General features: G+C 48.7%; 1 protein-coding gene across 2 annotated transcripts; it reads right to left on the reverse strand.

The window, feature by feature from the left end:
* Nucleotides 1–5873: 5873 nt before the first annotated feature.
* On the reverse strand, nt 5874–22922 carry AKR1B1 (aldo-keto reductase family 1 member B). Of its 2 annotated transcripts, XM_082631757.1 has the most exons (11): nt 22393–22498; nt 22236–22286; nt 14273–14440; nt 13457–13573; nt 12330–12407; nt 11901–12023; nt 11296–11402; nt 10892–10973; nt 10250–10333; nt 8518–8600; nt 5874–6275 (listed from the first exon to the last, which is right to left on the reverse strand). In XM_082631757.1, the coding sequence occupies exons 1-11, from the start codon at nt 22396–22398 to the stop codon at nt 6233–6235; spliced, it is 942 nt and encodes a 313-aa protein (XP_082487883.1). In that variant the 5' UTR covers nt 22399–22498; the 3' UTR covers nt 5874–6232. The 2 variants fall into 2 exon arrangements, with proteins under 2 accessions (XP_082487883.1, XP_082487882.1); XM_082631756.1 differs by lacking the exons at nt 22236–22286; nt 22393–22498 and adding an exon at nt 22780–22922.
* Between the last annotated feature and the right edge of the window lie 1831 nt (nt 22923–24753).

Raw genomic sequence — 24753 nt, forward strand, 5'->3', positions numbered from 1 at the left:
TGATAGCAAAATTCACCCCAAATCCCACCTGTTTTTGGGGTTTTTTTGGTCATAATTTTAGTCTGCATTTTTCCCTGAGACTGTCTTTTCCCCCCCAGCTTTATTGAGATATCATCAACGTATATCTTGGGTTTAAGTGTAAGGTGTACAATGTGATGATTTTTTGTTTGTTTCATGTATTTTTTTAACATCTTTATTGGAGTATAACTGCTTTACAATGTTGTGTTAGTTTCTGCTGTATAACACACTGAATCAGCTATATGTATACATGTATCCCCATATCCCCTCCCTCTTGTGTCTCCCTCCCACCCTCCCTATCCCTCCCCCAAGGTGGTCACAAAGCACTGAGCTGATCTCCCCATGCAATGCAGCTGCTTCCCACTAGCTATCTATTTTACATTTGGTAGTGTATATATGTCCATGCCACTCTCTCACTTCATCCCAGCTTACCATTCCCCCTCCCCGTATCCTCAAGTCCATTCTCTACACCTGTGTCTTTATTCCTGTCCTGCCCCTAGGTTCATCAGAACCTTTTTGGGTTTTTTTAGATTCCATATACATGTGTTAGCATACAGTATTTGTTTTTCTCTTTCTGACTTACTTCACTCTGTATGACAGACTCTAGGTCCACCCACCTCACTACAAATAGTTCAATTTCGTTTCTTTTTTATGTCTGAGTAATATTCCATTGTATATATGTGCCACATCTTCTTTATCCATTCATCTGTCATTGGACATTTAGGTTGCTTCCATGTCCTGGTTATTGTAAATAGTGCTGCAATGAACATGGTGGTACATGACGCTTTTGGAATTATGGTTTTCTCAGGGTATATGCCCAGTAGTGGGATTGCTGGGTCATATGGTAGTTCTATTTTTAGCTTTTTAAGGAACCTCCATACTGTTCTCCTTAGTGGCTGTATCAGTTTACATTCCCACCAACAGTACAAGAGGATTCCCTTTTCTCCATCTGTATATCTTCTTTGGAGAAATGTCTATTTAGGTCTTCTGCCCATTTTTTGATTGGGTTGTTTGTTTTTTTGCTATTGAGCTGCATGAGCTACTTGTATAGTTTGGAGATTAATCCTTTGTCTGTTGCTTCGTTTGCAAATATTTTCTCCCATTCTGCGGGTTGTCTTTTCGTCTTGTTTATGGTTTCCTTGGCTGTGCAAAAGCTTTGAAGTTTCATTAGGTCCCATATGTTTATTTTTGTTTTTATTTCCATTTCTCTAGGAGGTGGGTCAAAAAGGATCTTGCTGTGATTTTTGTCATAGAGTGTTCTGCCTATGTTTTCCTCTAAGAGTTTTATATATATATATACATTTTTTTCCTTTATCCATTCATCCACTCAATCATTGATGGATCTCTAGGTTGTTTCCATGTCTTGGCTATTATGAATAATGCTGCAATGGACATGGGAGTGCAGATATCTTTTTGAGATAGTGATTTCATCTCTTTTAGGATGTATAGCTGAAACTAATAAAACATTGTAAATCAACTACATTTCAATAAAATTTTAAAAATTGCTCTGTGAGCTTTGGCTGGTCACTTCACTTCTCTGATCCTCAGTTATTTTTTGTTGTAAAACCAAAGTGTTGCTTGGCTAGGCATGCCAATCTGAACGTATATTCTTTTGAAATACCATTTGCACATTTGTAGTTACTTCTGAAATGCTTTCTAAACAATATGCAGTTCTAGGTTTGCAATTTGTGGTAGCCAGCCTCCATGGTTTCCCAGTGAATGGGGTTGATCTTTGGTGGAAATGACGGTGTCTGACTTCTGAGGTTAGATAATGAAGCCATTGTGGCTTCCACTTTGTGCACTCTTGGATCACTCACTCAGGGAGAGTCACCCACCATGTCATGAACATTCCAGCAGCTTTATGGAAGGCACTCGGGGGGAGGAGTTGAGGCCTCCTGCCAATGCCCAGTACTGACTTGCCAGTGACTGCGTGCGTCATCTTGGAATCAGATCCTCCAGCCTTAGCCGAGCCTTAGCATGATGAGTCCCAATCATCATATTTACTGAGAGACTCCCCCATCCCGAACTACCCATGAAAGCTGCTCTGGAATTCCTGGACTCCAGTAACTGTGTGAAATAAGTGTTATAATTGTTAAAACACACACACACACACAAAAAAAGAAAAACAAAGGGTTGGATCCTAAGGCTTTGAAATTGTGTTCCAGGGCCCTCACGGCTGGGGGCTGTGTATGGGGGTAATAACTGATTTGGTTCCCAGCCTCCTCCTCAACTTAAACCACAGCAGCTCTGTCATCATCTAGTGTATATATGGAGGATACACAGAGGATTTATTTTAAAGAAAGGAGTCCACTGCCAAAAATATGTTTGAAAACACTGGATTAAATGACCTCTAACAGCCTATGATTCCATCTATCAGTATGAAAAAAAAAAAAACTTCTTACAAACACATGGGCAGCATTTTCTTCAGGGCTCACTCGTCTTGCCAGGAAGCACAATCCCTGAGGTTGGAAACAAAAGTTCACACTATGCTGCTCACAGATCAATGAATCAGGAGTTGCCCTTCCTGTGCATGAGGCTGGACAGAGTCCAGGCAGTGGAGAAAGAGCTGGTCCTGCAGAGGAAAGAGCCCCACACTTGACACAGCTCCACCCCCTGGGGCACCATCTACAAACTGGGGGGGACAATGGGTTTGCTTCTGTTGCCCACATTTTTTTTTTTTTTTAACACGGGCCTTTCACTGTTGTGGCCCCTCCCATTGTGGAGCACAGGCTCCGGACGCGCAGGCTCAGTAGTTGTGGCTCACGGGCCTAGTTGCTCCACGGCATGTGGGATCCTCCCGGACCAGGGCACGAACCCGTGTCCCCTGCATCCGGTAGGCAGACTCTCAACCACTGCGCCACCAGGGAAGCCCTTTTGCCCACATTTTGTTATAATAATAATGACGATACTAACCACATCAACAATGACAGCTAGCATGTCTCGAGGGCTGTGTGCAAAGCCTGGGAGGTGGGTTTCACATTCATGACCTCATTTAACCCTTATGACCGCTAGGAGGGAAGCATTTGTAGGTTGGGGAAACAGGTAGGTTAAATGATTCGCCAGAGTCATAGATGGAAGAGCAGAGCTGCAATGAAGATCCAGTCTGTCTATATTTATACAATTTTTTGCTACCATCTCACATATTTTAGGCCACTAGTCAGAACTGAGCAGCCCCTCTTTGGGTCTGAAGTACACTGATTTCACACTAGGAGGTTTTCATAGTTAGTCATTATAAGCTCTTCATTCATCAACTCACTCGTACATGCAACTGCCATTACCAAGCGCCCACTGTGTGCCCAGGCACAGTTCTAGGCCCTGCGGACACAAGGGCGAGGAAAACAGACACTGGTGCTCCCTCAGGCTTAGCTGGGAGTTGGGCTGGAGGAAGACCTGAGAAGCCAAACTCTGGGGAAGGAAGGAACGGAAGCTTCCCTTCAGGCTCCTGAGCCCAAAGTCTTCCTTGCAGCACAGCTAGAACATGACTTCAAGGGTCAGAAAGACTAAGTGTGACCTGGAGCTGGACCCCAAGAGCCTGAGCCTCCAAAGACAGTCCCCCTAGGAAGCCTTCCCGGGCTGAGCCCAACACGGCCGGTGCTCTTCCTGCTGGTGGTCCCCCCAGGGCTCATGCTGGCAGCTCCACCATAAGCGAGGGGGCCCTCCGTTAGCGAGCGCCACAGACACTGCACTGAGACAGCTCATTTGGGAATTGTGTCAACACAAAGGACGCAGTTTCACATTGAGAAACGTGAAATCAGACCTTGTGCGGTCTGCAATCAACCTGTGCCACTATTATTCAGAGCAGATTTTCAAGTGCGGGTCTTAATCGCCCGTGAGAGTCAATCAAATTTTATTCCATCTTTCAGTTGGTCTCATTATCTTAACAATTCTACTCTTTGGCTGGAACTTTGTTTTGGACAAATTCCAACTGTTCCATGAGAGTATTTTGTGGCCCCAGCAGAGCTCCTCAAAGCAGGAACCTACACCCTTGTTCTGTAACTCCCACCAACTTGGCCCCCGGAGGGTCAGTACATTTGTGACCAGTTTACCCGAGTCCTGAGGCTGGGATGCAACCTGCCCAGGATGGTGGAGGGGGGATGGGGGTGGGGTTAGTTCCCCAAAGGGAAGGTGGAAAGGGGCTCTCCGCCGAGAATGCAGCACCTCTACCTATGGAGACCCTCTGGCGTCTATCTGCTCCAGCCTTATGCTGCAAATACTCCTCTATCTTGTCTTCAAAATCCAGCCCCAGTCCTTTGTGACAGCTTTGATCCCCCTCCTCTTCCTTCACCCCAGGCAAGGGACAGTTCTTAGATATAATCGGAGGTCTTCTAGAAAGCAGGGAGGAGGGCTAGCAAAGGGCCCTTTATCTTGTTTGTGCTTCTGGCTGACTTCTCAATGGTCTTGTTTTGAGACAGTTTTAAGCAGGGATCTAGAACGCAGGCATCTGATTTAAAATCTCTTACTAGTGATTACCCCAAAGTTTTTCCAAAGTGCACTTAAGCCAACTCTTGACTACCTGGAGAAATCCTTTGGGAACTAGATCACAGAGGACTTGCCACAGCTGTTAATAAAATGATAGTCTGCTCTTGGTGATTTAGAGGGTCACTGAAGAGGTTTGCAGTTTGACTTGGGATAAAGTGGGACCTGCCTATCCAGCAGTGGGGACTGGACCACAGTGACCAGTAGGTTCCAGGAAGCGAGGGGCCCAGGCAGTGAGCAGCAGTGAGTGCCTAGTGCTCTGGGCCCCCCACCTGGCTCTACCCCAGCTGCTCAGGGGCTGGGCTGCTTTCCTGCATCCCTGGGTGAGACCCAGCAACCAATGTTGCCCAACTAAACGCTATCCATCCGACACATGGATAACCTGCAAAGAGTTGTCACCTAACCATAGGGGCTATAATCATCCAATAAACAAAGCCAGGAGCAAAGCAACTTATCTTTGTAAAACTTGAATTCAACACTTGTCTATCCAACCTCCTTTCCTGGCCTTTGTTAATTTAATTCCGGATAAGGAAACATTATTTTTTAAAAAGCAACAGCATTTGTAAAAGTAATACAAGGCCCTTACTTTTGTAACCCTGCTTATTCATCCATCTCTGTCACTTGAAGATACAGCGAGAAGGTGGCCGTCTACCAGCCAGAAAGAGGGCCCTCAGCAGAACCCGACCATGCTGGCACCCTGATCTTGGACTACAGGCCTCCAGGGCCTTGAGAAATACATTTCTGTTGTTTAAACCACCCAGTCTCTAGTATTGGGTTGGCCAGAAAGTTCATTCCGGTTTTTCTGTAAAATCTTATGTAAAACCCAAAAGTTTGCTATAGTGGCCCAAGCTAATACCAATTATTGATGCTTTTCTTCCCTCTGGTCCAGACAATGAGCTTCATGAAAGCAGTTTCTTGTGAGTGGTGCTGCTTAGTAACCATAGGACTTTGGCCTTCACAGGTAGGAGGAACAACCAAGTAATTTGTGAAATAACAAATGGACGTGTGTTCTGGCTCAGCCGTAGAGCTGAGGCTCTCAGCCTTGGCTACACATTACAGTCACCCAGGGATCCTGCAAACTCTTGATGTCCTGGCTACACCTGGACAAATGAGATCAGTTTCCAGGGATGAGGACCAGACATGCTAGCATTCAAAACCTCCCAGGTGGTCTCTGATGTGCAGCCAGGGTGAGACCCAGACCCCTAAAGCTAAACGGGTGAAGTACCGAGGTGAGGGGTCCCCACCTAAAACTAAAGACACCAAGTCCTCCCTCCTGTTGCAGAGCTGAGTGGCCTGCTGTATGGGTACCAACAGGAGGAAGGTTGAGGAGCAGGGAAGGCGGTACATCGTTTCAACAAACCAAAACAAAATAAACAGCATCAAACTCGTAAGAGCACATTTTATTTGAGGCCAAGAAAAGTCTAGCTGAAAGGATTACAGTTCCAAGCAATCAAAATGTAAGTGTTAGAGGCACTATTTTGATTTTGTAAATTCGATTTAGAAAAGGGTATTTGGGTTGTGCTTTCCCCGGATGGACAAGAAGGGCAAGGAAAACTGAAGAAACTTCTAATCTACTGATTCTGCTCTTCGGACCCAACACCAAGCTGGCTGAGCCCTCGCTGGTTCGTCTGTAAGTCGCTGACCCACCGCTGAGGGACACAGGCCAAACTATACTACACACAATTAAAGTGAGGTGGGGAAAAGCAGGTCACCTGGGGAGGGGCAGGCGCCCACAGCTTCAAAACTCCTCGTGAAAGGGATAATCCTTGTGGGCGGCACAGCTATCAGGAGAAAACAGACACATATTAGCTTTTTGAGGAAGAGATTTTGACCATAACACACTTCAAAAAGTCAGAAATGGTGTCTCATTTAGGTAGAAATAGAGGCCTCAGAGGGCACGAGCCTCTTCTGAGACTGCAGATCCTGGGTCTGCCCTTGGGGTCGTGGCCCACCTTCCAGTCCTCTGCCAGGGGGCTCTCGTCCATCAGCACCTGTGTGATGGACACCACCCTCCCTGTGTGCCCAGCACTGTGCCTAGGGTGTGCAGGGCGGCAAGACACGATTCCTGCCGCCTGGTAACTCAGTCTAGTTGCAGGACCAGAGAGCACCTGTTGCCTTAAACAGGAAGAGGGTGATAATAATAACATAAGAGATGTTAACAGTCTGCACACGTGACACAGCAAGCGCTCCGAACACGTGGAACAAGAAGCCACTGTCATCTCCAAAACCTCCTGGTACCAGTGGGAGCTGAAGTGAAGCCAGGAGAGTAGTTGAGGATTTGCTACAGGAAACACAGGGAGAGGGGACAGGCTGGATGTCGAGCTGGGGGTGGACTGATGCAGGCGTACGTGTTGGCCAAGGTTCACAGTCCCATCTGCAGGGCCAACGGCCTGTGTTGGGAATGGAATGGCAATAGCATTGGGAAGTCTGGCTGGGCAGAGTGTGGAAGGCCCAGGGTGAACCCTGCTTGGGGCATACAACTCCTACTCAAATATTTAGGCCATTCAAAAGTTCCCCATGGCTTTTTTTTTTTTTTTTTGGCATCCTATCAAACCTGAGAAATATAACACTGCCATTAGCCACAGGGGCTCAGTATAGCAATAGATGCCAAACTGTGGCAATGTGTATGTACGTATGTATGTGCACGTATGGTTAGAAAAAGCTTCCTAGGTGACCTGGGGATGTTGCAGCCAGCCGCCCCCTCCCCGCTCCAATCCTAACCCATTAAACATCAGTGGCCACAGGATAATCTGACAGCTGTTTCTAGAACAGCACTGGAGAGTAGAAGGAGTCTATACATAAAGGGACCGAACAGAAAACCCCCGTGGTTTGTCTGCCTTTCAATACGCTGCATCAGCAGCGGGAAGGGAAAAGGAAACTGAATGAACGATCAGCGATTCTCAAAGCAGAACAGATGTAACTTGGCGACCGATTCACTTCTCTCTTCTCTCTCCCTTGTCCACTAGATCAAACCTGATCTTAATGTCTAAAGGGTAAGCACCATTAACGTAAACAGGGACATCAGAAAGGGCCAGTGGTAAACTCTGCTTGTGGCCTACTCCGAATCTCAGGCCACGGCGCGGCAGCAACACGCTCACAGGCATGTGCTTGACCGAAGCTCAGCCGAGTGTTATCGGCCAAGATGCAAACCTGGCGGACACCTGCCAGGGCGGTGGGAAGCCACCAGCGGTGCAAACCCAGAAGTGGAGAGAGAGCAGAGGCTGGAAAGAGAGAGCTAGCACCCGAGCCGGCCTTAGGGAATGCTCAAATTTTGCTTAGAAGAGTAACTACTTGAGAAGAAGAGAAGAAACAGAGAAGTCGGACGATAAAAATCACGGGAGAGGAGGTTCTTAGTCTCCACTGTGAAGTGGGGAGATTCTTCTTGAAAGCAGAAAATGTGTTTTAAACTTTACGGAGTGAATGCAGTGGTGCAAAAACGAAAAGAGAAGAAACAACTTTCCTTGCCATCTCCCTCAGATTCCAAACTACAAGTCAGAGGGAATACAAGGAACCAGCACATATATAGCTGGAGGGGCCGAGTGATTCTCAGTCACATGGTTTAATCGCTGTCAGAGCTGGGATGATCACGAGCCCCAAGCACCATGGTCTTCCGACTAAAACCCTTTCATTTTCATTAGTCATTAGAGGTAAAGAGTCACATGCAAATTTTTCCAAGAAGGCGGGGCACGAGCCACCTGGGATCATCTGGTTTCAGATGTGCCACTAAAATTTGAAAATTAAAAGTCAATATATGTGGTTACTGCAGGTTAGGCCAACAGTGCACGGGAGCGGGAGAAGACATCTAGGGCAGAGCTCCCTGCATTTCCCAGGGGGCTGAGTGTGGCTCAGCTGACACAGCGTAAATGTTTCCTGCTGTACACGGAGGAGAAGGCAAGTTAACAGGCAAGGTAACATGCACAAGTCAGAGCCGCTGCAATAGCAGGACCTGGACAGTAAGGCCTCCAGGAGTTATTCTTTCATCTGCAGCACCTGATACCCTCCTGGGGCCCTCCCAGGACTCACCTCACCAAGGCACAGACCCTCCAGTTCCTGTTGTAGCTGAGTAAGGTGGTCATTTCCGCACTGCTCAGTTCAAAGTCAAAGACCTAAAAAGAAAAAGAAAAAAAAAAAAACCAACCCTCCAATAAGCTCTGTAAACAGCTATCAAACACAGAATAGGAAAGCATACAAGCAGCTCCAGGCAGGATCGCTGATGAGATGCTGCCTGGAGTGCGGAGGGGCAGGAAGGTAGACTAAACTCAGAGAAAGTTTCTTACATGACTATTCAGAGAACGCACATGTTTTGTCTGGGTACTATGTGAACAATGAAAACAGACCTTCCCTTCCAGAACCTCCGAACAAAATGATACTTTTTCTTCCATTTATTTCTTCATTTCAAAACCTCTGCCGAGCACTTCCACTGTGATAAGCACCAGGGGGAATACAGTGATGGGTAAGGAGTGTCTTTGCCTCAGTTTACAATGAAGCAAAGGACGAGGTAATTCAACAGCTATGCTACAGGGAATAATTAGCTGCACACTGCAGGAAAGATGCTCCACAAAGCACGCAGGAAATCCAGAGGAATCAGGAAGGAGTTCCAGCTGGGAAGCTGAAGGATGTGGTCAAAGGAGACGCCATTTGGGATGGGCCTACGAAGCCAGATAAGGTCTTGGCAGACAGAGAAGACGAGAAAGGCGTATCAGGTGGAGAACTTTGCCTACCCCAGGACCAGAGGAGGGCCCTCAGCTTGGATGATCACGGAATGTGCAGAAAGAAAGCCTGCTGCATACTCTGTGATCACAACTGTGCAAAAACGTGCAAAGACTACACAGTAAGATGCAGAATAATTATGTTAGTACTAGAGATTAGTCATTTTATGACGTTTCTTTTCTAACACCTTGAAAAAATAAAATATGAAACCAAAAATCCATCTCTAGCAGGATATGTGTTTCTTGTGGTCACTCTTTTACCACTTATCTCCTCCACCCTCCCCAGGCCCCAGGGACCAGCAGCATGTGTTACACTGGCCAGTGGAACAGGCAAAAATCAGCTGCTTGCTATGGAGACAAGAGCTGCTAGGAACCAGGGTTCAGGGGAAGACAGAGGGGGTCCTGGCAGCGCTGCTCTGCTCAGTGACAGCAGAGGCTCACGGGCACAGGGACCCTCCTGGAGAGCTCTTCTCCCAGCCCAGCCCCCAACACTGGTATGAGAGGCAGGCAGGCAGGAGGTGCCAGGAGGTCTGCTCTGCTCTGGCAGGTGCTCGGAGAGAACACCTCACTGGTGCCCTGCAAGGTGTCTGCAGGCCACGGACTTATTGGCACAGCAGTGTTTGCTGAGTGCTTATGAAGGTACCAAGCTTTGCATGAAGCCCTTCGGTGCATCTTTTTTAATCTTCATGACAACTCTTGAAATAGGTACTATTTTACAGATGGGGAAACTGAGGCACAGTAACGGAGCCCTGATGCAAACCCAGGCAGCATCACTCAAGAGCGACATTTCTCGGCAAATGACGAGTTCCCCGAGGAGCCTCAGCACAGGCATGTGCATGCAGAGCGGGGGCCCGAGGCCCAGGGCCTGCCGGGCGTAGCACCGCCTCCCAGAGGAACCACTGTCCCTAGTCCACGGTGGGCTCCCTGCCACTCCAAGAGGAGACGGGGGGAGGGGGGGGCCCACACACATGACAATCCAGAGGCCCTGTGAAGAGCTGGCCCCTCCTCCACTGAGGAGACCCTGGGCCGACCAGCCAGGATCTTACCTGGAAGTTCTCAGCAATGCGTTCAGGCGTCACAGACTTGGGGATCACGATCAAGTTCCTCTGCATGGGGAACCGGATCAGAACCTGTGAACAGAGGTGCCGAGTGCGTCCGTATACCAGGAGCTCTGCACTTTCATCTCACCTAATCTTACACACCCATCACCTGGAGAAAGAAACCCCAGAACTTCACAGCGAGGAGACCAAGGCTCAGAGGTGATGGGGTCATGCCCAGCAGAGGGGAGGCGCTCAGGATCTGACCCCCGAGCCCCGCTCTCAGCCTCCTCGCCACGTGCTTCCGCATCTCGTGGGTACATTACTCCCCATCTGGGAACTCGCTCTACCATCTGGGAGCGCTCAGCTGATCACGAGTGGCCTTCTGTGAGCACAGAGACAGGTGTTCCCAAACAGTGCTGAGTGCTGACCCTCGGGCCAGCCCTCGGAGGTAGAAGGTCAGGTCCGATGATCCCCAGACCACACGCAGTCTTCTAAGTCCCCTTCCACCACACACTCCAGGACCCCAGCCACACGTCCAGGGAGCGCGTGACAGGGCTCGGTCACTCTCCCCGCTCTGGCTAATGGGAACCACCACCACGAATGCAGGAAGTTCTGGGAACAGTCATGAGCGCCTGGAAATGGCTGTACCTGGGCTGTGGTTTTATTGTGTTTGTCTGCAATCGCTTTGATCCTGGGATCCTCCAGTAGGGAAGGGTCCTCGGGCTTGGCCCTGGAGACAGAAACACGGTCTGCGTGAGCAACCATCATCGCCTCCACTCCAGGCAGCCGGCAACCCTAACCCTAACCCTCATCGACCTTGGAGGGCAGCCCGCCTGTCTTCTGATTCAGAGCTCAGTTACAAACTCCCAACCCGTTGGAAAAAGAGTAGGCATCTTGCTTACTGGAAACACCAACCAGGAAGCCCAACAGGAGGCTCCTGGGGAGGTCTGCCCATCAGCCCCAGAAGCATTTTCCTTGATGCTGGATTTTTCTCTGTAGCCACTGCTAATCGTCACTAGCTGACAAGAGAACACAATCCCATGGAAACTCACCAGGGCCTGTCGGGAGAGCCAAGGGGACTGTAGGCAGTCACTACAATGCCTTTGGACTGGCAGTACTGGATTAACTTCTCCTGAGTGAGGTACGGGTGGCACTCGACCTGCAGATGCAAACAGGAGGGCTGATGGTGCCACTGTGGGCACGGGACACACAGGAAGTCTCCCCATGCTAAGCCCTCCCCTCCCCAGACATAAAGTTATATGTAACCCATGTCCCAACTCCTACATAAGCTGTAACAACTGTCTCTGTTTCCCAGCAACTGTCCTTGACATTAACGATAATAATCTTGTTACTGCCGCCATGGGCCCTGAGGGTTTTTCTGGCTTTGGCCATTGATCAACTGGGACAGGTCTGAGGATCTCAATGTCTGCACACAGCTCATCTCAAGACCCCGCGTCTTCACAAGGCAGGCTCAAACCTTTTCTCTCCTGCAAGTTTCACTCCCAGATGTGTCACTATCTTTCTGAGCCATAAATCAGGACTCTGCCAGCATCCAGAGACCTGCCTCCCGGCTGCTCCCCAGGTGACACGAACAGAAAGTAACTGCCAGGATCACACGGTAACAAACACGCACAGTGGCTTCCCTGCCGGATGTTACCTGGTTAACCGCCGGCTTATATTTTAAGCCAGGTTTGTTTAAGATCTTCTCCACCTGGAGATGGTTGAAGTTGGAGACTCCAATAGCTTTCACCAGCCCTTCGTCCACCAGCTCTTCCATGGCCTAGAGACCAAAGAGGGCATGCTTGCTGCTGACATTTGCCCAAAAGGACAAGGACCAGAAGCACCTCTCTCACCAGTCAACTTAACAGGTCCTGCCCTATTCGGTGACAACAAATTAGATCTTTGGGAAGACACGAGGCACCAAGACAAAAGCCAGGTTGGCTTTAATGAGACAAAAAGCAAAACACAATAAGAGAGTAACAATTACAGTGAAAGAAACGGCAGACCCGAGTATTCACACCTGGCCCCTCGCAAGGAGACTGGGGAGCTGGCAAGGAAGTGGGGGCCAAGCCAGGGGCTGCCTTACCGTCCAGGTGTCCACAAAATCGTTGTCACTGGGAACCACGTTGCCATCCCCATCCAATGGGAAAAAGTCCTTCCCAGGCTGTGGTAACAATCAAAAACAATCAGTAACAGACCTGCATACATCTGCTGGGGGAGCTGCATCTTTGAAAGCAAAGTTCTAGAACAATTATTCTAAGCTACAACAGCTGGCTATGGTTTTAGAGGATAATCAAGAGCGAATCCGTGTCAGTGTGGAAAAGAAATGGCAGACAACTCCTGAAGCCCCCAGACCCTCTTTCTATCAAATGGGTTGGTGCTGACCACCAGGTGGAGATGGACAATTCTTGGTCAGTGAGATGAACCCTGCTGTGGATGGCAGTGTGTGGATGGGCAGGGAGGTCCCAGGATCAGGATTCACAGGGCCCATGTCCTGGCTGGATCCAAACCTACAAAACGACCACCTCACCGAGCCTTGCCAGCTTACTGTGAAAAACAAAGGATGAAAGTAAGGTCCCGATATACCACAGTGCAATCAAGTAGAGTCATAGGGTAAAAACCTGCATGCTTTCAAGCTGGTTGACAAAGCAGAAAACTGAGCCCCGTGGCTAGAAAGGAGGCGAAGGACATAATAACTAGCCCTGTGGCTAGAAAGGAGGCAAAGGACATAATAACTCTAGAGTCTTTTGTGAAGAGGCAGGCTGCCGAGGTTTATCCAGCTTCTGCAGGGTGGGGCGTGTGTGGAATGTAGAAACACACAAACATGTACAGGGTGTGAATGGGTATGTGTGTAGGTGCCTGAGGCAGGGGGGAGGGGCGGTCACTGATGACATCTTATGGCCATGGGCAGGAGTGTCACCTGAGCCACGTTCACTGTCACAAAGTTTCAAGTTATACAATCACCAAAGAACAAAGAGCAGCACTCTTCAAACTCTGAAACGTGCATGTGAGTCACCTGAGGTTCAGATTCAGAGGGCCTGGATGGGGCCTGAGACTGACTTCTAACAAGCTCCCAGATGATGCCATTGCTGCTGGTCCAGGGACCATACCTTGAGCAGAGCAGCAAGGACACACACAGACTGTATACCTGCTCACGACCTGCTAACAGGAGAGGGTGATGCCACAGGCTACACCTGAGCCCCGGGTACCTACCTTGAAGCCAGTGGGCCAGTGAATAAGGTAGAGGTCCAGGTAGTCCAGCTTCAGGTCGCTGAGCGTCTTCTGGCAGGCGCCTTTCACCAGGTCCTTCTCATGGAATGTGCACCACAGCTGAAGCCAGCGAGAGAACATGTCTTACCCTGCATGCCGGGAGCCAGACAGCTCGGGGACAGAGGACTTGCTTTCCTTTCCCCACAACCCACCCACTTCACTGTGACGCTATGAACAGCGGGGAGGGAGATTCCATCTCACACGTCAAAGGAAGGGAGGATGATCAGATCAAGGAAACCTTTCACAAGGACCAAACTGAAGGCACCAAATAGAATGGACAGGTCAGCAAGCCAGCCCCAGGCTCTAAACATGAGCTCTCTGACCCACTCGCCCACAGGCTGGTCTTCGTGGAGCCAGCCTCATCCTCCCACCTGGTGTCCTCTGGGCACCACCAGCCTCTGGGTAAAAGACAGTGGCCAGCGGCGGAGATCAGTCTGCAGATGGGAACCAAGTACCGTCCTCAAAGATAACTCCCTGGAAAGGGGGCGCCAACCCACAGCTTTGGCTGCATCAGCAAGGGGCTCCAACCAATGGGTCCGGGTGGAATGACCATCCAACAGACAGGTGACCACAGACGGGTGAGCCCTAGAGCCCTCATGGCCTTGAGTCAACACACTTCCCCTGGAAGAACTGCCTGCCGGGTGATAACCGTAGCTGCATTAGCAGGCCCCAGAGCGTGGTCGTGGCCCCTAAGCTAATGCTGCCCCTGGATGAATGTGGACAAGAACCCTCCCCAGGCTCCCCTGCAGAGCGGGGTACCTTGCTAACGATGAAGAGGTCCTCACGCTTCACCGCCTGCTCCTGGAGCTTCTCCTGGATGGCCAACCCCACCTCGTTCTCGTTCTGGTACACGTGGGCACAGTCAATGTGACGGTATCCAAGGTCAATCGCTACCTTCACAGCCTCTGTCACTTTGCCTGGAGGGGACTAAAAGAAACAGGAAATGGGGATAAAACCAAAAATGAAACAAAACACACAGTGTGCACACAACCCAGAAGCAAGGGCGGCAGGAACCCACGGCTCCTCAGGGGCTCCTGTTTCTTTTAAGGCTAGCAAAGGCAGGCCACGGTAAGTGTCTGAACATCCTGAGGTGAGATGCAATGTTGCTTCATTTTAGGAAAATCTGACAACCACTTACTAGCAGCACAGATCACCTTAATTAGATGGGCCAAAGCCTCTCGCTTCCTTGTTTCTTCAGAACCCGTTGACAGTATAAAATAATCCCCCAATCTCTGAATTTATTAGGTTCCCAAGACAATAAGGGATACCATTTCCTTCAAACAGCTCAAAATATTTCAAAAGCGCTGTAAATATTCACTCCAATTCCCGTTTGCTTCCCAAGTTCCATGAGTGAATGCCTATGATTTATTTTCTCCTTCCACTCATGGATTCTGGTATTGGCCATCACTTGTTTTTAAGCAGTTTTGAGTGTATCAAAGTCAGGAACATTACTGGTGCAGATTCAAAGGCCTGTGCTCCAATCTCACTGCGTAAGAATCTGCTTTAAGAGGTGGAGGTGGGAGGTGGGCCCTCAGAGGTATTAGCGGACAGAAATGAGTTGACAGGAGGGGGAAATGGGAGCCGTGGAAGACCACCATGTGGTTTGTGGTCAGAGCAGCAGAAAGACTGAACGCCGCGCCAGCCCTGACCATCTGAGCGTCTGAGTGAGCAGGACAGGCGCGGGGAGCGCCCCCAGCACCCAGTCTGAGCGCAGACACTCATCTCCGCGATGCTCCTCTCAGACCAGAAAGGTGGAAAGCAAACGCGTGTGCATCAGACGGTTGCGTGCATACAGCGCATTCCTCTGGAGAGCTGGGGTAGAAAAGAATGACCAGGCAAACTCCCCAGGGCCATGAGCAGCTGCAGACATCTGCTGTTTTGACATCAGCTGTTGTGAACAGGCCAGGGCAGAGGAGCGGGGGACCCTCGCCCAGCTCTCTGGCCACCACGAGGGAGTAGGGGGCGTGGATAGGCGATGCTGACCTCAGGTATGAGATCAGAAAACATCTTCAGACAATCAGGCAACCTCCTAGTTCCCTGGAGGACCCAAGAAGCTACACCTGCAGCCTCCCCCGACCCTGTTAAAGGAACAGAGCAGGGAAACCTTGGCATAACCAGAAGGGAGTAAGTACCACGGCCTCCTTGTGGCGTCCTGGGCACAGCTGCTGAGAGCGGAGCACACCCCTCCCCAGGAAAGAGAACAGGTAAGGAGACCCAGCTGGGGAACTGGCTGCCGGCGCGCATCAGCTCTCTTCAGGCTTGACGGCTCCCGGACTGGATTTCTCTGCGGGCCTGTACTGTGCCAGTCCAGCACCTCACAGCCCCCAACCCTGGGCAGAGGGGCAGGAACCTTTTCCAGGCCCAGCCCAGCCACACACTGCATCTGCCACAGCGACTGGCGCAGGGCCAGAGACATGACCCCAGCCAGGCCCATGAGAATCAATCTTTGGACTTCAGCTGATGCTACCAAGACAAGACTTCCTTCTGCTGGGGTCCCGGTGCTGGAAGCATGTGAGCCAGGAGCTGCTAGAGGAAAGTGGGGTTGAGGGAGAGATGAGGGTTGGTGAGAGACGGCGCCTGGGCACATCTTTTATAGCCTTGAATCTGGTACACCTGACATTATTTTGTAAGTCAATGAATCCCCACCCGGACACATTTTTTTTTCCTGCTTAAGATTAAACTGGTTATTCAGTTCCTTGGAACCAGAAGAGTGCAGAGTAGGATAATCAAGGCTGCTGAACAACTGACAAAAAAACTTAAAAACACGTTCTTGTGATGTTTTTATAGAGAAGCCAAGGACAGAAATGACCTTCAAGGTCACGAACAAGCTACAGCTCCCTGACCCTTCCCTGGACAGAGGGCTGATTAGCGAGAGAAGCACGTGCTGAGAAGCGAAGCCCAAACTGCTTTCAAAGGGGAAAGCAAAGCAGAAGCGAGGACTGTCATGCATTTTACAAATTGAATTTGTACAAGCTGTGGCAATTCATAAAAAGACTCTTGCAAACGGGTGCTACATGCCGGCCTCCCCTTTTCAGAGACGCCTTTGCAGCAGTGGGGACTAAGGCTGCCTGCGGCCACCGGCTGTGTGCAGCCGGGAACCAATGGCTCTCACCTGGGCTGGGCGGGCCAGGCCCGCCTCTGCGACAGGGATGCCGGTTGCTAGAAGGCTTGTGCCAGGGCAGATATGTCACAAAATGGAACCTGCCCCGTGCGGTGTTTAGCCCACAATAGCTCAAACTGAAAATAACCACAGCTGCCATTTGTTATGGGTCAATTTTCACTAGTTTGAAACGTACTATTGAATTGAATCTTCACCACGACCCTGGTAGATACTGTTATCTCTGTGGATGAGGGAACTAAGGTGCAGAGAGGTTACGAAACTGGCCATGATGGTGCAGTAAGATGTCAGGATTCAAGCCCTGGCACGAGGACCTGAGAGCCAGCCTCTGCTGAGAGGTCTGTGTACTCTGGGGTGGACCCCAAGGGGCTGTGAGACACTGGTCAGGGAGAGGACAAGTCTCCTGGGCTTGGAAAATCATCCTCTGAGATGAAAATATACCAGAATCCACAAACTATGTTCAATGCTATCTCAATCAAGAGCCCTTCCCACAGAGACTAAACTAACTTCCCTCATCACTTTAAGATACGGTAAAAAATGACTCAATAAACTTGGGAATGCTAACATACAATTACACCATCTCCCCGTCCCATGTCCACATTGAAAACTGCCCATGGAAGGCAGGGGTCCAGACTGAGACTTTGAAAAGAAAATAAATCGTAAAGATCTGTTTCCATACATCTAATAAGAAATCTGCAGAAAACCAGCAGAGGAAACACCCAAGTTATAAATAACCAAATTATACAAATCCTTTAAATTTATTAAAAAAAAAAAATAATACAAACACAATAATACAAATCCTACAGACAAAATCATGTTTGAAATTCATTTCTGCCACTAATCTGCCCTGTGACTTGGCCACATGCACCTATTCCCATCCCCCTCAGACCTTACAGCTCCAAAGCTCTAGCTTGGGCAGCAACCTGATGATGTTCTGGGCTGATGGCACCAAGTGACAGTGGTGACAAGTCTCTGCCCCTGAGGCCCCCTTCAGCTTCACAAACTGGGCCTATTTTTTTTTTTTCATATAGCACTCCCAGGAAAACTATCACTCTCTCTCTCTCTCACCCTTTAAAAACCTAATCATCTTCCACTTTGCTTGTAGCCCATGCACGTTACTTTAAGATAACATCCCTCCCTCTATTCCCTCTGCAAGTCAAAAACAAAAACCAACAAAAACACCACAGATCCAAAGGAGAAAGGTTATAAAACAATGTCACTGGTAAAAACAAAGTAGCTCAGAGACTGAATCCTCTGCAGTTTTAACATGGAGATTTCTGGGAGGAGAGAACTGTGTCCTTTCTGACGTTTTTTTTTTTTGAAATTTTCTCTAGTTAGCAGGTATCATTTTTGTAATAAAGGAGGTGGGTAGGGAACAAAGGAAACTTCACTTTGGGGAAGAAAAACCATCCTGGGTAAGAAGTATGAGAACGGTGTGCCAATGGTAACCCTGGAGCAAGAAAACAGGTAACCATAACTTTTTAATTTATTTATTTGTTTTTTTATTTTTGGTTGCGTTGGGTCTTTGTTGCGGTGCATGGGCTTCTCACTGCAGTGGCTTCTCTTGTTGCAGAGCACAGGCTCTAGGCACGTGGGCTCAGTAGTTGTGGCTCACGGGCTCTAGAGCGCAGGCTCAGTAGTTGTGGCACACGGACTTAGTTGCTCCACGGCATGTGGGATCTTCCCGGACCAGGGCTCGAACCTGTGTCCCCTGCATTGGCAGGAGGATTCTTAACCACTGAGCCACCAGGGAAGTCCCCAACCATAACTTCTGATGTGAACTTAGATTAATAAAGAAATAGTGCATCAACCTCTAAGGCCTTGAAAACTAACATATTCCGGAAAAGCTGTCACTGAAAAACACTGTTTAACCTCTTCTGATTAAACCAGCTTTTCTTCAGAGAAACTCAACCTGCATTTAAGAGAAACTAAGCTTATTTCTTATTATTGGTTTTGTTTAAATACTAGTGATGTCACAATATAATTTCCTGTTTTTCACTGTAAATATAAAGCATTTTAACTAGATGCATGTTAAACAGACATCTGTGACCTAATTTCTCAAAATGTATTCCAGGTTCCAACTAATTTACTTAGAATCTTCTGGAAGAGGAGTTGGCAAACTTTTTCTGAAAGTGGCCAGACAGAAAAGATTTTAGGCCTTGTGGGCCAAATGGTCTGTCATAACCGCTCAACTCTGCTGCTGGAGCAGCACAAAAGCAGTCATAAACAATATGTAAAGGAATGAGATGTGTTCTAATAAAACTTTATTTACAGAAACAGGCTGTGGCCTGCAGTCTACCAGCCCCTGAGCTGCTGGAAGAGCATACAAAGAAATGCGGATTAGGCAACAGTCCCAGCCTTGATGTGTCCTAACTCCTATTCACAAATAACATTCTGGCTTCCAATTCAGCCCCTCAATAATAAAAAGGTGTTCTGATATTGAACACAGATATTCTGGGGACTAAAACGGTTTTAGCCCCTGCTCTAATTTAATCAGTTGACAATACAGTCCCGATCAACTCGGGGTAAACCTGAGTGAGCTGGGCCTGCTCGCCTGCCCTGTGCTTACACACAACGTTCCCACTCCACACAGCTGGGAGACCTGGATCTGGCAGTTTTGTATCAACAAGGCTTAAAATCTGCCACACTCATAAGACTCCAACAACATAAGCATCTGGCAGAACCCTGAGAATGGCAACAATGTGCAATTTTTCACGTCAACAGAGACGCTTTTCATTGTTTGGTGCAGAGAAGCCAACCTCACTTGGCTTATCGTGTTCAACTATGTCCAAATTTATTTTAGAGTTTAATAATGTAAACCACAATTTCCAATGATAAAGAGCATTCTGCTGAAGAATCTTTTTCATTGCCTTATCACAGGAGAACAGTCAATTCTGGCTATGGTTTTTACACCAAAGCTCATAACTCGGTTTGGCAACAAACACAGACCAACTTATGAAACCAAGATTAACTTCCTCCCACCCACTCAATGTGAATCAATCTGTCCTGAATTCCAAGACACCACTGTCTCCACTTGCTTGAGATGGGGATGGACCAGGAATGGCCCTGGGCAGGCAGGTCTTATTTAAGTCTCTTTGACCTTGAAGAGCTCCAGGTGTAGGCCTGCAGGGACATGAGGCTGGTGAACAGAAAAACAAGCTACTGTTGTAGCTCCAGTGCCGGCACCTCTGCCCTCTCCCCTCTCCCCCAGGCTGGGATCTCAGCCCATCATGAGCTTGCCTTGAGTTCTTTCTCAGCATTTTCTCCTATTTTTTTTTTTGCGGTACGCGGGCCTCTCACTGTTGTGGCCTCTCCCGTTGCGGAGCACAGGCTCCGGACGCGCAGGCTCAGCAGCCATGGCTCACGGGCCTAGTTGCTGCGCGGCATGTGGGATCTTCCCGGACCGGGGCACAAACCTGTGTCCCCTGCATCGGCAGGCGGACTCTCAACCACTGCGCCACCAGGGAAGCCCTCTCCTATTCTTAAAGGAAGTGATATCACCCTCAAAGAGGCAAAAACTGGTTTATCGGCTGCAAAAAAAAAAAAAATCTTAGCTTATAAAATGGTTTGTGGCCCGCCAAAGAGCCACTGGACAGACATATGTACAGTCTATCTGTGATGTTGAACTTTACTGGGGGGCGGGTGGCTAGAAATTAGGGAAAAATGTCTCAAAGGCTCCTGGGTGCGGGCAGATACAGAGAAAATGGAAAAAAGATGGAGAAACTCTACCTCCGTTCCTAGGTTTCGAGTATGTGGGTGAGTTACAACGGCCATTTACCATCAACTTTTCAGCTAGGGCCAAACATTTATTAGCAACGGGACACTGGTCAGCATCAGAAGTAATCTGTTTTAGTCGCTTCCTGGCAATACAACGCCCATGGCTTATATACCGTCCATTGGGGAAGTCAAGCTTGCCAAGGGAAACTGCCTCTAAGCCACATGGGCTCTGAGGCAGAGATGCTCTCCCATCGGCCTGAAACCTTCACCTCCAAACAGGGAACGGAGAGTGTGAGGACCTTCAAAGGAACAGTGATTGGAGACTCCCAGAGCCCCGCCAGGAGTCTGAAGGATACAACACAGCCACCGTCACATGGAAGATCCACAGGAACGAGGTGCTGCACCCACTCCCAGAGCCTCCCCCAGTTCTCACAAAGATAAGCAAACGGTATTTAGGTAACCCCATTTTTGTCCAGCATCTGTGAAGGAACATATACACACACACAGGGGAAAGGTATTAAAACACTATTCATATACCTTTTTTACTTGAAAAAAAAAGGAAATCTACTCCAAGCCCATATTTATACCATTTCATTGTCACCTCCCCTACCACGCCTCTACACAATTCCGTACATCTCCTTGCCGCCCCCAAAATCTAGTTATCTTACTTCTTCGTATTAATTCAACACATATCTTTAGGGTACCTACAATTTACCAGGCACCTGGAGCAGTGCTGTAAATAGTTGTGACCAAGGTAGACGCTACCCTTGCCTTCAATGAACTTAGTCTGCTGGAATGACTGATCTAAACGGACAGATTTTACAGAGCTATCTTAACTAAATATACAGCTTTGGGGTTGGTGGGGGGAGTGTTAAGTGCTCAAGCAAATGATTTAAAACCCGCTTTTATCAACTTTTACTCCTTATTTACCCCAGCCTAGTGATTTTGAAATGATGAACCTAAGGTCAGGACCATAATTTCTGAAACCGTGAGCTTAGAATAAAAATATTGGAATGCATCCCAATCAGTAAGGTTTAAGTATTGTTTTGTGGAACTTTTGTCCCGGGTACATGTGATGGTGGTTCACCATCGTAAAAACTGTAATTTGCCATTGCCAACAAAGTGTCTGTTCACATCCATTCCAGGAGAATAACCTGTGACAGATGCAATTTAACTTGGTACAATGGTCATAATTCAATTACACCCTTAGAGCCACCACTGGGCTTTTGGAAGGAAACACAAGTCACATATACTCTGATCACTTTGGCCAAGAAACACTTTCTGTGTGAGACAACTCCACGACGCTGTATTCACCCTTATATTTACAAATTTTCAACTGCAGGTTTTTCGGGTTGAGGTAAGCACCATACGCTGCTCTATTTCAAACCATTCCACGGCGTCCTCAATCCATGCAGTGTTTTCTTTTCCTTGTCTGTGTGTAAATAACCAATGCCCAGTCCTATATTCAAAGTTCCAAGGAAAACCCAGGTCACAGCTGTGCAATGTAATATACAATACCCGAAGCTAACTTATAAGTGGCTTAAAATTACTGGGTTTTCCCTCGGCGCCCATAATACCACCCCTCTGTGCTCTCTAATTTTCAGATACTCAGATTACCCTTTTTACTCCTCACCGTTTCTGGGGGACTCTGTGAAGAGATTTCAGTGGTACCGAGGTCTCCGAAGACAGTTTTACTACTGATGGCAGCTCGCAGTTTTGCACGAGCGGGAACCTCCCGGCCCAGATTTTCCACCCAGCACACTACACCCCTAGGGGCACGCCCGGCTCCGGGGAGCTCAGTGGCTCGCGTCTGGGGACATGTAAATAGACGGGTCCTGGGCAAACTCGTGCCGCCTAATTGAATCACCTGCAGTCTCCCGAGCTTACCATGGGACGCTTATTCCTGAGGGAGCAAAACCGGAAACGATTAAGGACAAACTATTTCGAAGAAAGACAAAGGAGCGGGCGTTAAGAGGTGCCGTTGAGCGAGGGACGCCGGAGCCCAAGGCTCTTTCCCCTCCATCTCTCAGGCCCCGCCCCCGACCTCCATCCTCGGGGCCACAGCGGCGGGACACGGGAAGCCCCCTTCGTTCGGCGCCCCGTTAGTGACTTTCCAGCTGGGGTCGGATTCAAAGTGCGGCCCGCGGGTCCCAAGCACCAGGGGTTACAGGGTCGGCCGCCCGTGAGGCGTTCTCAAGCCCCCCACGCAAGGCCCCTGGGCCGAAACCGCAGGCCAGCGCCCCGCCCGCCTCGGCGTCCAGGTTCCCGCGCTGCAGGCCGGATCCCGCCGGGGGCCCGGCTAGCCCGAGCGTGGCTCCTCCCAGGCAGGGCGTCCGCGGCGGGGTCGCTCAGGGTCACTGTAGGTCTCTCCCCGCCCCAGGCCGCGCCGAGCCTGAAGCGAGCCCCGGACTGCGCTCCTCAGGGCTCCTACCTTCCAGGTGCCCAGCCCCAAGATGGGCATCTTTGCGCCGGTGTAGAGCACGAGGTGGTTGGCCATGACTGCTGAGCTCCGCTGACTCCGATCAGAGGACCGTGCAGCGCAGGTTGTAGCGCGGTCCTTTATATAGCCGGTGAGGCCCGATGAAGCGGCGGGTATGATAGGCGCCCGGCTGCGCAAGGCGGCTTCTGATTGGCCCGCCCGCCAATCAGGACGCAGCGCCTCTGTTAGCCCGGGGTGGGGTGGCTCTGCGGGGAAGCTCCTCCTGCTAGGTCCTAGCGGGACCGGATTCTTTTCTAGCCGGTGGTTCGCCCACGCCCCACGCGGCGCAGCTGGCTCAGCCAACTGCTGTGGAGCGTGGAAACGCGAATGTTTTAGCAAAAGTAACAGACTTCTTGTAAATAAGTAGCCTGGGAAGGGGGTTTTCATTTTTTAAAAGAGCGCATATGGGTACATTTGTCTATTGTTCAAGACCAGTATCGTGCTCTTTGGGAATCTGACCAAAGCCGGGTCTTTAATGTGTAGGAACACACAGACTGCTGCTGTAGTTTAGCACACTTTGCTCTTAGAAAGGTGCACGCCAGAGAAGTGGCTTGCAATCTTGCTGCAAAACATCACCTGGAGATTAGGGTTTGTCCAGCCTGTATGTAGCCTCCTAGGGCTAACTTCACACTCCACCCTAGATGTGAGCTGTGTCTGTACACACTGAGTGTGGTTCAGCAAGCCTTCCTCCAAAAGCCAGCATCTCTTGAGGTTAGAAATCCCTGATGAGCTTAATCCAGAACACAGAGAGGACATTCAGTCTTTGGTAAGTATGACTCCATCAAAGCAGCACATTTCATACATGGTAACTTAGCGAAGCTCTAGATGAATAAGGCAGAAACCCACAAAAGAAAAGTTAACTTTAATATTGTAGCTTCAAAATATCCCGAATTAGGAGGTGCTAGATAATAAATTAATCGGCCTTAACTGGCAGGTAGGAAAACACATTAGTTTCCAAGAAAACCATAGGAAAGTTGCTGGAAGAGCTTTGTAGAGAATTTTGGATTCTTTCCAACAACGCTTCTCCATGATGCTGCACCCTACCTCAAATTTGATCTTTCTGCTCCAACTCCCTTTAATATTTCCCTTAATTATGCAAGATTGGGAACTACCTCTGCCCGGTAATGACTCAGGAACCAGACCTCTCTAAACTCCATTCTGGTGATTTTCCGTTTAGTGACTTCTAAAAAGTGCCCCCCTAGGAAAAATTTATACAAAACAGACTAGCCCAGATATTTTTTCCTTTAGACTATTATAAAAACTGTTGTTAGTAGGCAAATCCTGAAACTATTTGTCCCCCCAATAATAGAATTTTAATTTGAGCCTACCGCTGGGAATTTGGTTTGTGGTAAGACAGCAGTAGCCTACCCCACTGCATTCATAAGATCTTTGTTGGCATAGAGGTTGCTGTCCAAAGTCACCCTGAGTGACCAGGTTGCTATACACAGAGGGGTTATCTGTTAGGGACGTAGATTCATTATGAATGGCTTTGTTGTTTTTTCTTTGATGATTGAGTTTACAAGTTGACTGCATGAAAGCATAACTGGCTGAAAATGGAGTATTCTGACTGGGCTATCAAATGTAAAAAGTCAGACCTGTGGATCTTCTATAGCAACAATAGTACTGTATTTGGGATATACTGTTTTGATAGGCCCTGTTTCCTCTGTAATCTTCGAAAAATGACATTGTACACATATCAAAATTATTCTTCAAAAAACCATCAACGGAATTCGAGAAACATTCTAGTAATTCCTATTAAGAGCAATATGAATCTTAATGTACTCGAAACCAATAATCCCATCATGAGAACCAGTAATCTCATCCTGAGGAAATAATTTGAAACTAAAACACACATACATGTGCACGCACACACACACACACACACACACACACACACACACACACACACCATACTATAGGTATAGG

This window comes from Mesoplodon mirus, assembly GCF_964341445.2.
Source record: "Mesoplodon mirus genome assembly, chromosome: 9".
NCBI classification, from domain to species: Eukaryota; Metazoa; Chordata; class Mammalia; order Artiodactyla; family Ziphiidae; genus Mesoplodon; species Mesoplodon mirus.